The 17,131-nt window shown below is 43.8% G+C and overlaps 1 protein-coding gene across 2 annotated transcripts in view; it reads left to right on the top strand.

Moving 5' to 3' along the window:
• The first annotated feature begins 1,542 nt into the window (after positions 1-1,542).
• PRIMA1 (proline rich membrane anchor 1) overlaps positions 1,543-17,131 on the top strand; it is a 49,051-nt gene continuing 33,462 nt past the window's right edge. For both annotated transcript variants that reach the window (XM_026046716.1, XM_026046726.1), the window contains exons 1-2: positions 1,543-1,635; positions 7,817-7,967. In XM_026046716.1, the coding sequence (XP_025902501.1) occupies positions 1,543-1,635; positions 7,817-7,967 (244 nt within the window). The remainder of the gene's footprint in view (positions 1,636-7,816; positions 7,968-17,131) is intronic.

The following is a 17,131-nucleotide window of genomic DNA, read 5'->3' on the forward strand; positions in this document are numbered from 1 at the left end:
CCAGATCAGTAAAACTGTAATTGAACAAGTACAATGTATTAAGCACTGAACGTCACATAGTACACTAACAGAGAAGACCTCATCTTTTTCAGCATCATTATAGAAAATATTTTTGCTGTACAATTACTGTCTTTTCCTCACGAAGTCATAATGTCTCTCTGTATTCTCTCTATATTGCAAATGTATATTGGTATTGCACCCAAATACATGCAGAGCCATAACGGGCCAAGTACAGCTCAGGTGAAACTGTGTTAAATTTCAGTATATTGTTCACAACTGTAAGATATTGCTAGGTCTGTTTGACCTCACACACATTTAAACTCAACATTGAGGGTGGGAGGGAAGTAATGATGATGTAAAAGGTGAATTTTAGCCCTTTTTGGAAGAAGGGCTTGCATATTCACATATTCCTCCTTCATTGAGCAGATTTTTATGAAACAGTTTTGCTTAACTTGGCTGAGTGGGTGCCAGAAATATCAATGCAGACTAAAATCAGTATCCCACACATATTTATCCTTGGGTATGAAATAAAGAGCTTGGACCCCACATCTTGTTTGAAGCTGCTAGTCTATTTGTTTCAGCGCTGAAAGCAGCACCCAGCCAGGGATCTGCATGAGCGTTTTCACATGCTTGAAACCAATCCCACTTGCAGCAAAGGCCCCGTTCACAGAGCAGTGGTTTTGCTCATTAGCTGCTTCTCCGAAAGCCAGCGCATATTCATCTGTGGTTTTCTGCACTGTTTCCTCTTCGCAAAGAGGCAAGAAGGTGGTGCCTTTATCATGAAGGCTTCTTTACCCCCTTCCCTGCGGGCACTGCTGAGTACCGGCACCAGGGAGGCCCCAACATTGGGCTGCGGAAACAGAGGAGCCCGCAAGTCGCGTCTACCACAAGAGGGAGGAGGGGGAAGGCGCCTGACGGGGATGTGGGGCTGCGGGAGGGCCGCGGGGCGCCGTGCCCGGGCGCTCGGTGCGGGGCTGCCCCGCGCGGGGAACCCGCGGAGGAGCCGCCGCCGGGAGGAGCGGGCAGCGCGGGGCGAGCCCGGCGGAGCGGCGCGCCAAGCGCACGGCGAGCTGGAGAAATCGCTGCGGCGGCCGCGACCCGCGCAGCGCCCGCGGCCGCCCCGGCCCCGCCGGCCCGGCCCTGCTCGCCCGCCGCCTCCAAACTTTTTCCCCCAGCCCGGGAAGGGAGGAGGAGGGAGGGAGCGGGCGCAGCGGCCGCGGGCGCCGCGGAGCATCCCGGCCTGCGCGGCGGAGCGGAGCCGGGGCGGGAGGCGAGGCGAGGGGAGGGCCGGGGGTGGCTGCACGTCTTCCCGCGGAGCAGAGCGGGCGCTTGCTGGGCGCTGGGTTTCCCGACCACCCTTTTCCCTCCCCACCCGCCCATCTCCCTGCCTCCCTCCCTCTTTCCCTCCCTCTTTTCCCTCCCTCCCCTCCGGAATTAAAGTTGGGAGAGTGGCGCTCCGGGGATGGGTGCGAGCCACCGCCGCGGCTGCCGGCTCTCCGCGCCCCGTCCCCGGCTCGCCCGGAGCCCGCCCGCCCAGGAGGGATGCTGCTGCGGGAGCTGCTGGCGCTGCTCCGCCGCTGCTGGCCCTCCCTGCTGCTGCACTGTGCCCTGCACCCGCTCTGGGGCTCCATCCAGGTAGGGACACCCCGCAGCCCGCGCGGGGGGCTGCGCTGCTCGGGGGGGGGGGGGTGCCGGGGATGCCTCTCGGTGCACGGACACGCGACGCCCCCCCCCAGCGCGTGGGCCCGCAGGCGGCTCCCCGCGCCCAGGGCCCTGGGGCTGCCCCGCGGCGGCGGCCCCGGGCCGGGCGGGCGCGGATCAACACCTGGGCGCGAGCCCGGGGCGCGCAGAGCTCGTGCCCGGCTCCCCGCTCCGCGGGCGCAGCGCGCGGCACTTGCGCGGCCGCAGGGTGGCAAGTGGGGCTGCCTTAAGGGGCAAGACGTGCAGAGCAAGGGATGCGCTGCACCAGGCTCCCAAAGTCTGGTTTTGGTAATGTTTGCCCACGGGTTTTGGGTGCTGGTTGCGAGCTGAGGGTTTTCTGGCGAAAAGGCTGAATCAGCTTTTTGTCAGTGCTGTTATGTGGTGTGACCTTGATTGTAATGTGGGGTGACCAACACCCCTTATGCAGATGGACTGAGGGAAATCACAGTGCTGAAAGTGCCCATCCAGTTCAGAGAGCCAGAATAGCAGCAAAGCTGAACTCACATGCGTCACTTTGATATTTTCAAGTTTATTTATAATATATGTCTTCGGAGGAGTGATAGATGGAGCCAGCCAAGTGCTGTTTAAAACTGAACAATTACAGTTTCTTGCTTGGTGAAAACATAGTGGAGACTCCACGTCTTTTACTCCTTGTTCCAAAGTTAGTGACTCCCAAGAGATTAAACAGAGATGTTTTTTTTAGCATCTTGTCTCTTGCCATGAATGACAGAGAGGATTCATGAGGATTCATCCTTCTTGTAGATTAAAATAATCAGAAATACAGCAAAAACAACTTCCTTCAGGACAATGCCTCTGTCATAAAAATCCCTGCCAGCACTACCCTCCTCCTGTCCTGCTCAAAGGAGCCAAGGGAGCTGGGCATGAGTTAAAATTGTAACTATATATTTTTAAAGGAAATGCAAGTGTATAAAGAGACACTTTTTGAATCTCTTCCCTGTAATTACTCTTTCAATCAAGCAGCTCCCCCCACCCAAACAACAACAACAACAACCCACATACACAAAATTTGCATAAACGTATTTCCAGGAAACCACTCAGATGATCTAAAGTGATCTTTCAAAAATAAGTTCACTTATAAGAACTGAAACAGGCTTTAGAAAACATGAAAGCCAGGGTGCCCAGCCTTGAAATAATTTAAGAGTTTTTTACCTCATTCTTCATCTATAATTGTGTTGTTGTCTACTGTTCTGTGTAAGAACAAACAATAAATCTCCTCATATTCAAGATTTCTGCCAGCCTCTTCCAAACCCAGAATGTATACAAGGATCCCAGCATGTACAGATAGAAAGGATAGGTCTGGACTAGTGGAGTGACTGCAGAAGCTGTGACCATGGTGAAGCTAATGAATCTCTGTAGTCCAGGAATATTTTAGAGAGCCCATACTGAAGTCTTGCTGTCTTTTCTCTAGTAGTGTAGAAAGCAGCCCATTTCTTTCTGTCCACACGGTTCCCTGCAGGAGCAGGTCCTGTAGAAATGATGTCCATCTACTTATGCCCAGGTTTCTGGCAGTGATTGCCAGTGCTGGGCACCCTCACCAAGATGTCAGCCCTCCCTTCCCATGCAGTGGATTTTCCCTTATCTTTAAATCCCTCCCTAGACTCCTCTTTTCCACATTGAGTCATAATCTTCCCTCTTACCTTCAAAGTCTTCCAAAAAATACTTTCCTCAGCTAATCCAGTAGTGTCCCATCTCATATCAGTCTCCCATCTCTGCTCTTCTTTCCTTAGCTCCTCTTCACTCATTCTGCCATGATGTGACTTACACGTGCAACAGCTTTCCCATCCACATCCCTTCGTTCCCTCCTCAGACCCTGCTTTGAAACACTTAAGAGAATCAGTTAGACACTGATGAGAGAAGAAGCATTTATCTCATTAAAAAGAAAATCTTTTTATTAATGTAGGAGCCAGCACAATGACAAGAAGGAAAAGACGATCCTATCTGGGGCTTTTGAAATAATTAAAAACAAACAACAGATATCATGGTAAATAGTGGGGTCACATTTTTTTTTTCTGATTTCATAAGTACGGATCCGGATTAACTCTACTGTGAATTATGCAGAGCTGTTCTGGATTTCAGCAGCAGCATTGCGATCTCCTCTGTGTAGACTGCTTCCAAGAAGCAAAGCTCCTGCCACATCAGCAGGCTTTTAGAGATCTCTCTGCTTTCTCAGTCAATTGCACTTTTCTTTGCAAGCTTTCCTCCTTTTACCTGACTCAGAAAGTCACAAGAGGGCCACCCTCTGGGGACTGTATTAATCCTCTCTTCCCAGTTCTTGGATCTGTCCTTTACTGTATAGCTTGTTCCTGGACTGCCGCAACACTGTGGGACTGCACTGAAATCCTAAACAGCTCTGACCACACGCAGGTTTATCCTTCCATGCTATGCCAAGCAGGACTAGGACCACTTTTTCTACAGGAAGTCTTGGATTAAAGAGAAATATGCCATAGACATAAACTTCAGTTGAAGGAATACAAAAGAAAATCACCAGTCTCACTTTTGTTTGCTTTTCCCTGGAGATCTGCAGATCGGTTTTGTATCTGCATGAATATTTAAAAGAAAAATGGCCTTTTTACAAGACATGTTAACATTAAATACACAAATCCATAATGTCAGCTCTCTACATAGTTCAGGCTAGGAGGAAATATGTCACCTCTAAGTCCAGGCAACACGTCTGGCGAACTGTTAAATGTGTTAAGAGAGACTCATGCCAACCAAAAATACAGGACAAAAATATAAGCCAAGAAGGCAGATGTTCATTGCGCTGGAAGAATGACCGAGTGGCGCAGAATTAACAACCAGAGAACGTGGCCTGTTCCATAGATCTCCAGAGAGGACACCTTGCTGAGGCAATCTTGGGCCTTTGAACCGGCGGGCAGCCATCGGGTGTTTGATTAATCCTTATCTGCAAACTACTGCTGAAACCATTCTGGGGCCACGTCAACGTCTGGCAAAACAAGCAAGCAGTGAAGTTTGAGATTGAACTCTAATTAGCAGGGTTGTCCAGTGCAAGGTTGGGTTCTGTCAACATGCCTTTTTCTCTCCTGCCATCGCCTGTACAGGCAGCTTACCTTCAACTGCACACAGTAGAAAAGAAGCATAGAGTAATTTATTTCATTATCCTTTGCCTGAGCAAAATTGTTCCCTAAAGCATGTTTTCCAGTGATTTGTTCTGCTTACCTTTAGAAGGCACAAATAATAGCCTTTCTTCCTTTCAGAAGACTAATAGGCATCAACAGTGGGATTTTTTTTTTTCTTGGAAATGAGCCAAATGTTCTCTTCTTCTTCGTTTTATCTTCCTACTCGCTACTGTCTTGTTAGTTAACCTTCTTGCATCAGTCCCTGACTATTTCTTGCCTCCTCAAGGTCCTCAACCTCGATTCATGTCTTCCCCTTTTCTGCCAGATTTCAGCTAATTTTCAATATTTCTGTTCTTTTAAACTAGCTGTCTAACACAATCTCTTGGCCAGGTAATACCTGCATCACTTACACTATCTTCTAGGATAAAATGGTTATTTTACTGAGAGTCAACAGTAGGGAAACAAACAGGTAACAAAGCCTGCTCTACTGAATGTCATCTCTCTCATGACTACTTCAAAATTAACATAAGGAATGAAAGGTCAAACTGATACTGAGAGGCAAAGCAAAGCAACTTCCTTTAGAAATAATATTTAAGAATGCACAAGCAGAGAGTAGTTATGTATGTATAGGGTTAATCTTGCCTGTAAAGTAATTGAGAGGAATATCCACGAGTTTCTGAGGATGTTCTATTACCAGCCTAAGGTAGGAGAGCCTCCAGGGATTTAAAAGCAGTCAATAGTTCTAAAAAAAGACAGAGCAAGCCTTTTGGTCCTGCTTGATATTAAGTTATAGCAATAAGTCAATGTAGCTTTTCCGTACCAGCACTGTGTTCAGACATATATACACAAAGCTGCTTCTGGACTGCAGATGAAGTTGGCTCCAAGTCTGTTCAATGTTATTCTTCCCTGTCTCTGTTTTCTCCCACTTCCCTGGCTCCCAAGCAATTGTAGTGATCCACAGGATTCAAAAACTGGAGTACCATAATTAGACATTAGTAATGGCTTCCAGAGGGCCAGTGAAGAGACAGTGCCCTACTTCTTCCACAAGGACCGTGAATGTTATCACACTGGTCTGACTCAGCAGATACCCCAAGTGAAGTAGACAGCTACATATTAACAACCATGAAGGATTATGAAGTCAAGTCACTTTGATTCATTAAAGCATTCAGAGAGTCTGTACAGGTTCAGGGAAGCTGTTTTGGATGGTCTTTAACCATCCTTTTACTGTTACTGATGGTGAAGCAGAAAGTTGGAAATCACTTCTGCTGAATTTGTGTTTCTCTGTATTTGGTAATAGATTTTCACAAGCTTTTTAAAGAAAAGAATCTTCTGACTTGTGCTGTGTGGGACCTTCCAACTCAGCTACGCGGAGCCTTTTCCACTCCTCTCTTCCCTCCCTGTAATAATTAATCAAAAAAGCTCTACCTCCATCTCCCCAGGGCCAGAGCAATGCATCTTTCTATATTTAGAGACTACCTATGCACATAAACACGTCTTCCATGCAGTGATGTTGTTTTAATTAGCTGTATCTCTGGCCAGAAACACGAGTTGAATGCATGCAACTTTCCCCAGCCAAGCGGCATCACACTACCTTGATCCCAAGCTGTGGATTGTGCAGAATGAAGAAGCTTGAGGGCCGTAACGCAGGCTGGGAAGTTGGGGTGGAAAAGGTAAAAGGAGATGGACCTTGTCTACCTTGGGCTGGTATGGGAAGAGGGCCAAAGATGCTGTGGAAAGAGGCTGGGCAGAAGAGAGGAAGGGGAGAAGGTGACCAGGGGCAATCTTAGACATATGGAAGGAGGTGGAAGAGGTCTATCTAAAAAGGTCAGAAAGGCTGCTGTAAGCACATTCTTCTAGCAACAACCATCTTGTCTTATTAGGATTAAGAGCTAATTGAAGAAAGAGACGTGTTAGACTGAAACTATTAGGGCATTAACACTCCTAAAACCAAAAAAAAAAATCAGCCTATCCCTGTAGAAGATAACAGCTGAATGCTTGCTTAAATGCCCTTAGATGTAGTCAGGCATGAGTCTGTCCTGCACAGTGCTCTAATTCTAAATTCAAATGCATGTTAGATAATGCATTTCCTAATCTTTTAGGCTTTGTATCCTTAAAATAGTATCCTGTACTTTCTGCATGATTTTCAGTTCATTCAGAAAGAGCTGGATTAGAAACCTTTGAAGCTAACAATTCTATATCATAATGTAAGATTGGAAATTTTACAGTTACTGAATATTCCTTAAATTCCTAATCATAAATATTATCGGTAGTAAGGAAAATTTGCTGTTAAGAGATGCTACTTGTCATCACCAGCTAATGGATTGCCTGTTGCCCAGTGACACCTACTCTCAGCTTTTTCAATGTCTCATCTTCAGCTTTATTGCTAGCCTACACAGTACTCCAGAGAGGCTACAAGTTACAGGTTTGGCATTTCCATTTTGGCAATTTTTTATATGATCCTCAGATGAGCAAAATGTGGGTCTTGCCCTAGTGTGTAATGAAACACTCACCAACATGGTCTCTGAACACCAAAGACAGGCTGGCAAAACAGAGGAGAGATCTCATCTGGCTTTGCATTCTGCTATAATGAAAATTAACATAATCCTGACCCCAAATGTCTTGTAATCGTTATTAGCTCTCTTCGGCTTGCAGCAGCAAGCCTGTGAATAATGCATGCTGCTAGATGGGTTTCCTAAGGAAAGAAGGTTTACGTAATCATATTGTCTGCCAGTACCCGCCTTCTCTCTTCCACATAATAACTCTGAAACCAGCTGGCCAATTTCAACCAAAATTGACAGAGAGCAAGAAGTCTTGAAGGTATTGTGTTAGGTAGAAGGAAAAGAAAGAGACTACATAGGGCAGAGACAATTTTAGTGGCCTCGCTGAGGAACAGGCTGTGGTCTGAGCTCAGTTGGCATCAGCTGTTAGAGGTTCTGCTCAGGAGGTCAAGTCCAAGAAACGCGTTCATGGAACATCAGCTGGTTTTGCTGCTCACACTGTGACTTGTTTCTTCGCAGGTCACTCAGGGCGAGACCCAGAAGTCATGTTCCAATCCCGTAGCAGAGAAAGCCACAGAGAGCTGCCAGCAAATTTGCCAGTGTAGACCACCTCCGCTGCTACCACCGCCTCCGCCTCCGCCGCCGCCGCCGAGGTTGCTGGTGGTCCCAAGTAAGTAGACACCGGTACGGCTGCGGTGTGTGCCGAGGGAGGGCCAAGTGACGGAGGTGCCTGGACAGGTGGAAGGAGAAAGAATGTGGGACAGTTAGCTCGTTTGTCATTTTCCACTTAGCAAATGGAAGAACTGTTCTCAGAAGAGATGGAAATCTGTTTTGTGATCAATGAATAATGCCTGGCTGTTGGAGGAAAGCCAGAGATTTTCCCTCCTTTCATTACATTATATATGATTCCTTGACTTTCAACGACTCAGTAACGTCCTAGCCCTAGGAAATTCTTTCTTTCCACTCCTGTTCACCAACACAGATGCTGCTATGTTTCCCCTTGATTTACACGACCTCCTGCTTAGTGGGGTCTGCACCCTGGATGTCCATGTGGTCCAAGACGAATCAATTTATAAGTAAGCAAAAAGTCAAACACTTTGCCTTGGCAAACCTACAGTTTGGGCTCTCTTCAAGGCACTGAAGCTATGCTGATTTACAATAGTAGTTGGTCAGATTCACTGTTCTAATTTGCTTAAAACTGTAACAAAATTTAGAAGTCAATGACAAGCAAGCGGTTTTCTTACTAATGGAGGTACCAGCTAAGGAAGAATGCTCCTAGCCATGTTCAGATTGCCCAGTTCCCCCTGATTTTCAACTATGCACCCCCACATCAAGCACTCGTTGAAGCGCAACCTGAGCTTACCTTTCTGTTGGCTACCTCTGCATGCTCCCTTCTTGCTGTGGGTGTGCATTGACTTGCTCTAGAGATGAACTGCCCTGGAAAGGGGAGGGCATCATAGTCAAGGCTGCCTGGAGAGGCTGTGGGGACTCTGCCCTTTGAGGACTTCAAGATACAGCTACAGAAAGTCAAAGCTGCTCCAGTCTGGTGCTGGCGTCTGTCCTACTCCAAGCCAAAGGCTGTTGCCTCGCATGGCTGTGGCAGTGGATGCATGGGCAGAGCCCATTGACAGCACAATTGGCCCTGCTGTAGCACATGAACTGCCTGGAGCACGGCTGGACTCTGCTCAGATACTTTTAGTTCCCTAGTACCCTGTTTCATAGGAAATCTCCTTACCACTTTCATATTTCTGCACATTTGCCTTTCCCTAAAAGGCAGCCTATTAATTCTTCTCCTTGCTTAGATAAACTCCCCTGGGACACTGTTGCAAAGTATATCTATTATCCTTCTCTGCAGTTCCCCCAGGAGAAATGAAATCATTAGGTAGCATCATTTGGCTGTTTGTCAGCTCCATCCCCAGATGTGCAGCAGACATGAGGATGCTTTCTGCAGGATTTTGAGACCAGCAGAGGACAGGCAGAATTTTGCAGCGTGTCTTCTGCCAGGGGTGTGTTTGGTATTTGTGCCACGCTGTAGCAGAAATGTTTCTTTCAACACTGAGGAAAATATTATGGGCAATAATATTGAAAATTCCCTTGGTCTTCCTCTAATATTCAGAAAACAAAATACATTGCAACCCTTTCCTTGCACCTGGGCTGCTCTCTGGTCCGTGAGGGAACTGCTCTTGCTCGCAGGAGAAGGGGCCGAGCAGGGTTAGCACCAGGACAAGCCCTGCTGCTGAACTGCACAGGGAGGAGAACAGCGACTGTGGCACTGACGTGTCTGCGGTGAAGTGGGAAGGAAATTACCCCGGAAAAAGTCTGCCACACATTGCAAAGGAGGAAAGGGAAATCAAATGGTGTGTCTAGGGCCCACGACAGGGGTAGCATGATGCTTACTCAGGCTGGATTGCCAGGTGCCTAACCCAGTTCTAAAAATGAGCTGTATAAATCCAGATGACTAATATTTAAACAAGCTATTTCATTTTAAATGCAATAAAAAAAAAGAGATTACACATTCCTTACACTAGCAAGCTTTAAAGTAGCAATCAAGTGCTTCATCTTGAAAGACACTTTCATTATCAGCTGTCTAGGCACTGTGATTTAACCCATGTGTAGAGCAATCCCTTTCCTTGTGAGAATGAACAAGCCTTCTTGTTAAATATTGATGTTATGGACTTTGCTTTTAACCAGTGCTTTGGGGGAGGCAACAGTAAAGGGACAGGACCTTCTATGACTAAGTGCTTGATGCTAGACTTGCAATTTGTGTTTTTTAAGTGATTAAAGTTAAGAGAGGGAAAGAAGAAGCACAGATATCTGCAAGGTTTTCTTTTTGCTTTTACAAGACACAGTGTCTGCACCATGTGATACTTTGAAAAGATGCTGGCATCTGAAAAGATGCTCTCAGAGATCTTTGTCAGCCACCAAAAGGCTGCAGCCTGTTAAGCACCATCCTTTAAAGCTCTTTTTCCATTCAAATTAAGAGCTGCTGGTGGGTTAGATCATCTCTACCTCCTTAAAACTCTATTGTGGCTTGTGCCTAATAGTGAGAGACAGAAGGTATAAAATTTCAGTCCATCAAATTACTACAGACCCTGACAGCCCAATTATCTGCTAAATGAAGCCATCTAGTGCCCTTTGACACGTCCTGTCTGGTCTTCAGTCGCTGCTTTGGAAAAGCTCTTAGTGTCCCCAAACCCACCCAGTGTATTGCCAGTCCCACCAGGATGTATGGAATGGCAGTAAATAACTACATGAGCAGCAGAATCAATCTCCAAAAAGCCTTTATTGCCCTTAAGGGGGACTGCGAGGGCTTTCATGAACAAATACATTACATTTGATATCTCTTCAGATCTTTCAAAATCAACAGGTAGATCCAGTGACAAATCTTCACCTCTATTTCAGATAGATTTATACAAAATCTGTTAAATATATAGAATTCCAGAACTAAACTACAATATCTGGTAAATGTAGTGTTTACACTGATGGATGATGAGCTAATTCCCTCCATCGAGAAAAGAATAGTATCACACAGAAATCAGCAGTCAGTTCAAATAAATGAAAGGTGAGAGGAAACACCAGCAGATATTTCAGTCATAAGCATGAATATGGCAAATGAAATTAGATTATTTGACTCATACATTGTCAAATATATGTAACAAAATTATAGGCTGGTAAATTCAGGGAATCCTTCTGCCGTCCAAACTTGACTGTTTCTGTTCTTCTCAGACGTGATCCTAGGCCCCCTTTTCCCCATGTTTATAATGCCTTAATTCCAGGTTCAGTATAATATATTCCCAGGATAATAATGTCTCGTTCAGTACAGGTCTGCTAAAGGCCTGCAAGGATAGGGGCTCCAAGTGGTAAAAGAAGTAAATAGGGTGTTGGTGGCTGTGTGACAAGCTGGTTGGGACCATCAGGAGACGTGCTGCCTGAGCCAGTTCCTCCAGATGGTCAGAGAACATTGATGTTTCTCCTGTAACTCTCTTTGCACAAGCGGCAGCCTGCTGTTTAATCCATACCTAAAAAGCCCCTGGATGATTTGGTTGATGTAGTGATGGAAAAGCTCATAAGGCTCTGAGGGGTCAACTAAGTTTATATGCTGGCAGCAAACAAGGTATAAACTTTCAATGCCATTCAACATATTCCCTAGTTATGGTTGTAATGCCCTCAAAGAGAGATGCTCAGAATCTGACTTTTAATTAACTGTTTCTCTTTCCCTCCATATATTTTGTATTTGGATTAGGCCCAAGACTAAAGCAAGGTGAATGGAGAACATGTTTAGGCAGCATTTCTAGTGCTGCTTCACAGGCCCATGAGATTAAGCTAGTTCAGAGGATGTTGACCCTTCAAAATCTAAAATACTGCTGTTGTCAACACTTAAATACTTTGTAAGCTCACAGAATTCTCCACAGGCATTGCAAAGAAGACTGGACTTCATTTGAGGCTCTGGAAGTAGAAGTCAGGTTTTTAAAATTGGAAAGGATTAATGTCGAAGTCCCAAGTAAAATAATTAAAAGTAAAATAGAAATAGTGCAGTCAGTGTAAGTTTTAACCTATGTGAAGTCTGAGAAGTTTGAAGAGAAAAACATTCATAACTGACTTTCGTATGAAGGCACAAGGCAGGGAAAAGACTTTCATAGGAGCTCTTCACTTGCATGTTGGCAGCATTTCCCATCTCTGCTCTACCCAACTCCTGCAAAGAGCGAGGAATCCATATCATCACCTCTGTTTGGGTGATGGCAGTATCCAGTCAAACACTGGTCCACTGAAATTTAGAGGGAGAAGCTTTTTTAAAAAGTAATTATCTCAGCTTGAATTTATCTTGTGTGTTTATGTCATTTTAAGCTTTTAATATTGTACAACTGAGTCTGGATATGTGAACCTACCTTAGAAAATTGGAATCCTTGCACATTGTATATATAGGTAGCTCTTTACAGCTCCTGCTCAAAACCCAAGCAAAGTTTGCCCAGAGCTCTCAGTTGAGATAACAATAAAATCAAGTAAGTACTAAGCCAAAACAAATGATGTCACTGCAGAGGACTCTAATCTCCAGGCTGTAATTGTACTATTTTGTTTTTCAAGGTCAAATCCGTTACTTTATCTATGTAGACAATGCATCTAATTAACTAATGATTTGAGCTAGTGAAAATGCCAAAGCAAAAACGAACAACTCCTGGAAGGGAGCAACCTTTTTGGCAACTTTCTCAGCAGAAATATATAGCTTAATTTGAGAAAGCGAGTAGGTCTCCTTCAGTGTCTGTAGGAAGCATGGGGACATTCAGATCTATCAGGACAGATGGTCACAATGTCTGTATGCAGGCAGAAGTCTGAGTACAGTAGCAGTGTAACTTCTTAAAATCTGAGGTTTTACAAAACTAAAATTTGCAAATTTGGCTTGCTAACAGTATAGACTTTTGCTGTGGGAGTTTGTCATAGAAATAAAAATTTCTAGGTACTGGGGCATAAAAGAATAAGAACAGGGTTTTTCTTAGGCTTGCCTGTCACCTAAATCCTGATGGCAGAATGAGTGACCCTTGCAGCTCCAGTAGAGAGCTGGAGCTCTTGCTGAACTCTGTCTACAAAGGACCATCCAGGGGAGCTCTGGCAAGCCCAGCACTCGCTGCATCGTTTCATGTACTACACAAGTACAGATGATGCTGTGCAACCTTTGGCCTTTGCAGAAGCCTATGACTGTCCTCCAGCAGTTGAAAGGAGGCTGTGTTTGCAAACGTGAGTTGAAACACTCTTGGAGGCTACCATATGTCTTCAAGTGTGGAGAGCCAAAGAATTTGTTGAGGACAGCCTGGTGCAGCTCCTGTTGTATGGGCCATGTTTCCTAGACAGTTTTGACTTTGAAGTTTCCCTTTGAGGAAACCACTTCTCGCGAATGATTTACGTCTATTTGAATATCCGGTAAAAATGTGACTGTGCTCTTAAGTGCTCTGCTGGAAACAGCAGCCCTCATTGACCCTCATTAGGCAACAACCATTTTAAGTAGTTTTGAGATACTTGGGCAGACATGATCTTGGATGGACTTCTCTAAAGCACTGATACCCAGAGGAATCGGAAACAAGTGTATGAGGGCTGTTTCTGTTTTATAATGGGAGAAGACATTTTCTTCATGCTTCATATAACATAGTTCCTACTAAAACTGAGTGGCAATGGAGGAGAACTACAGTAGCACCAGAAGGGGAGGGGGAGCACACAAACTCCCACGTCAAGAAATTTATGGTAATGACAGTTAATGTGAGACAATATTGTTTTAGCACAAGTCTGGTCTAGACAGTGATTTTTAAATGCAAACAGAATGCTGAAATTGGGAAACTCTTTCAGTCTTGGTAACACAGCTGTTGTACTGTGAATTACAGTCTTATGTGAGAGTATTGTTTATAAATTACAAAGCAAAAGCAAAATTAACTTCTGGATTTCTCCCATACACACTTTAATTTTACTGGAGGTTTGTGGCTCCAAGAACTGGAAGGAGAAATCAAGGCTTTCGAATCTTGATTGAAATTCATCCCAAGAACTTGGAGACACGGGAGATGGCACATGCAGATGCTAGTCTGGGTCACTATCCTGTCATTTTCACATCACAGGCACTGTTGTCTCCTTCAGCACAGTGAACCAGATCATTAAGCATCCCGCATGGAATTCAGGCAAAACCCACACCCTTCAGTCTCAGATGCAATGACAAGATTTCCTGCCCAAAACTGCAAACATCTCCATTTTCATCATTAAAGAGATAAATCCTTCAAAATCCTGACATTTTTTAAACATAATATAGCTACTTCTGGTGTAGCAATCAAAATTGCAAGTCCTTTCCTTCCAGTCAAAATGAGAATAAATACTTAGAGTGAGATTTCTTAAGTAGCAAACAAATAGGAACTTGGAAGTACGTTGGAAATTGTGGATGTTACAGTAAGCTTAGGGATTGGATTAGTGAAGAGAAAGCAAGTAAGACTGGAGAGGGTTCTTTCTAATACTTTCATGCCATGATATTGCTATGAATCATGTGTATAACATCTCCTAAAATCATCCTGCTGTAAACTGTTTGTGATTGTAAAACCCTGGTGAGACAGAGCAGACTGTCAATCCTAGCCCTCATTGCTTTCCGTGTTCGGAGTTACTGTAAAATCTGAAAAACTTTGTCAAAACTAATTTCTATTTAGGCAAGTGATGAATCTTCCTCCTATCTGGGACCCTGCAGATTTGTTCTGAATTTTTCATGCAGTAATAAATCCATAATATGGAAAAATCCAGTCCCTTGAAAATGCACCCGTTGATACTTTTTCAAGCATTTAAAAGTAAGAGCCTCAGGCCAGATTTTGCATTGCAATGGGAGTTCTGTTATCTATAGATTAAGAGTATTGTCTAATTTTGAAGCAAGAAGCATTAGTTATTAAACTGATTCTGCAGTGGAACCGTCCTTTCGGCTTTGAAATGTATACTCCAGTAGCGTGATCCTTTTTTTTAGCAAAGAGACTTGGAAGAGCCGAGCCATTAACTCCCTGCATGGATGGCAGTCCATTGGTACAGGGCTACCGTTTCACTGATTAAGAAGATACCAATCTTCACTGAAGTTCCTGATGAGTCACAGGCTGCTGATTTACAAGTAATTCTTAGGTTGCCCGGCCCATGGCAGAAATGAGTTTTGCCTCATCTTGACAAGTTGGAGACTCTTAATTGGCACAGGTTATCCTAGCAGTGAAAACTACGGAGCTGCATTGGTAAAAGAGCCCATAGCAGTCAGTGTGTATTCTTGTACTGGTTTTGTGTATCTTTTTAGTTATAAACAAAGCAAAAAGGTACCTGCATAACTGCAACTTATGGGTAATTTTTAAATCTGTAAGTAGCAGACCAGTAAAGCAGCAATTTGGACACTTTGGATGTTATTCTAAAGTCAATACATTGTATCCATTAATATAATACTAACATATCTTAACAACTGATGCTGCTGGAAAAAAAATCATTAGAGTGAATTCAATATTTCCATTAGTAAATTATATCACATTATATCTCTCTCTGTATATACATATACATTAGCAAATCATGAATACCAGATTGTTATTAAAGTGAATTGCTTTATATTTTTTGAGATTGTCTTTTAAATGGATATGATATTTTGTCAGTTCGTTGGTTGGAAATATTTTACACATAATCTGTTCTTCGGCAAATGCTGCAATTAAACTAGATTTTTACCAGGAAGCTAGTGAAGCAAATACTATTGAATCATCACTGGACATTTTCCTTTCCATTTGGAAGTAATGTATAATGTTATTCCATGACTATCAGTGGTGCAAAGGGAAGCTTTGCTTTAACTCTTAGTTTGACCCATCAAGCCACAGGTGCTTTGTCTGCTGTTTTGGGACTGATCTCTGGTGGTTGAGTAGTGCAGGCTGGGCATGAGGATGAGCAGCATCTCTGCAAAAGTCTCCGTATTCTTGCAGGTTCAGGCTTATGCATAAAGCCTAAGGAAGATGCAGATAGCCACAGCAGGCAGGTTTGCTTGCCTTTGCTGCTGTGAGGTAGGCTCTGCATTGTCTTTTAGCTTTCAGGGAGTTACAGATGTACTCTTAAGTGGAGAATGAGCTTTCAGATAGGCATTTGGCACGGTGAAATAAATGGTTCTGCTAACATGATGCAAATATTCTGTCTTTAATTGGCACTGCATGAGAATCTATCAGTTGATAAATGGAATTTTATTTTACTAGGATTAAATTTACCCCTGATTTGGAAATAATTTTACATTTCGGTTCCATTTTGTTCTAGGCAGGTCATCAATTTTAGTTATATTTCTCTTAAATAAAGTGTACAAAAATGACTTTAAGTGGAATCTGAATACAATTTGGAAAAGGAACTCAAGTTCACTAAACATGGGGGTTATTAAATGGTCTTCTTGGGGACATTATTGAAACGATAGATATAGCCCTTACTTTTAGCAATAACTGAGCCACTGAAGTGATGCAAAGAATAAGCTAATATCAAAGAGAAGAATTATGTTTATATAGATGTTATACACTAACAGAAGTATCTGCTGCATAGTCAACTTAGACTCAGGTACCGATTGTTAGTTCTTGACTATTCTTTAAATTCATCTGAGGTCATGAATCTTATATATATATGTGTGTATATATATATAAAATTAATTATATCCACACTCTCCACATAGTGTCTGAATGCCCAACACATACTTTTTCCAGACATGGACACGAACCAGTGCCTTGTGCCTGCTACTACAAACACATTAGGAAAATATTCCTAGTATTTCCAAGCATTCCCAGTGTGTGCTAGGCAAGTCAGTCTCATTTGGCTGCATCTGGTTTTACGTCTGCGTTCCCTGAAAGCACTAATTTTGAGAAAGTTTCATCTCCAAGCCTCAGGGCTTGTCTAATCTTTCTTATTATCTGTAGGTTTCCAAGCTCTTTAAAAGCCTGCTAAGTATCTAAGAAGTAATCTCTTAAGTGTAAAAGTAGCGCTGAATTTTATTCACATTTCATAGCGCTGGTGGTCAGTTCTGGGGAACCACTCGTGCATATTGCTCAGCTTGAAGAACTTCTTCAGATCTGTCATCTTCCTGTGGAGTTAAATCTGCCAGCTCTGAGGTATCTCATTAATCATTCACTGGCAAAAGGCTGGTCATCAGAGCAGCAGCTCAGACTTCCAAAATCGCCTTCCAGCTGTCTGAATTTGAGTCTCTCTCATCCCTCCTTTGAAGGACTATTAACTGCAAGAGCCGAGAGGCAAACAAGCTTTCAGAAGACTTCCCTGTGATGCACTGTGGCTCCTGCAGAGAAGATCTCTTGCCCTCTCTGCAAGGGATGGTGACAGGAATGC

This window comes from Nothoprocta perdicaria, unplaced genomic scaffold (assembly GCF_003342845.1).
Source record: "Nothoprocta perdicaria isolate Ctin4 unplaced genomic scaffold, notPer1 scaffold_108, whole genome shotgun sequence".
Taxonomy (NCBI): domain Eukaryota; kingdom Metazoa; phylum Chordata; class Aves; order Tinamiformes; family Tinamidae; genus Nothoprocta; species Nothoprocta perdicaria.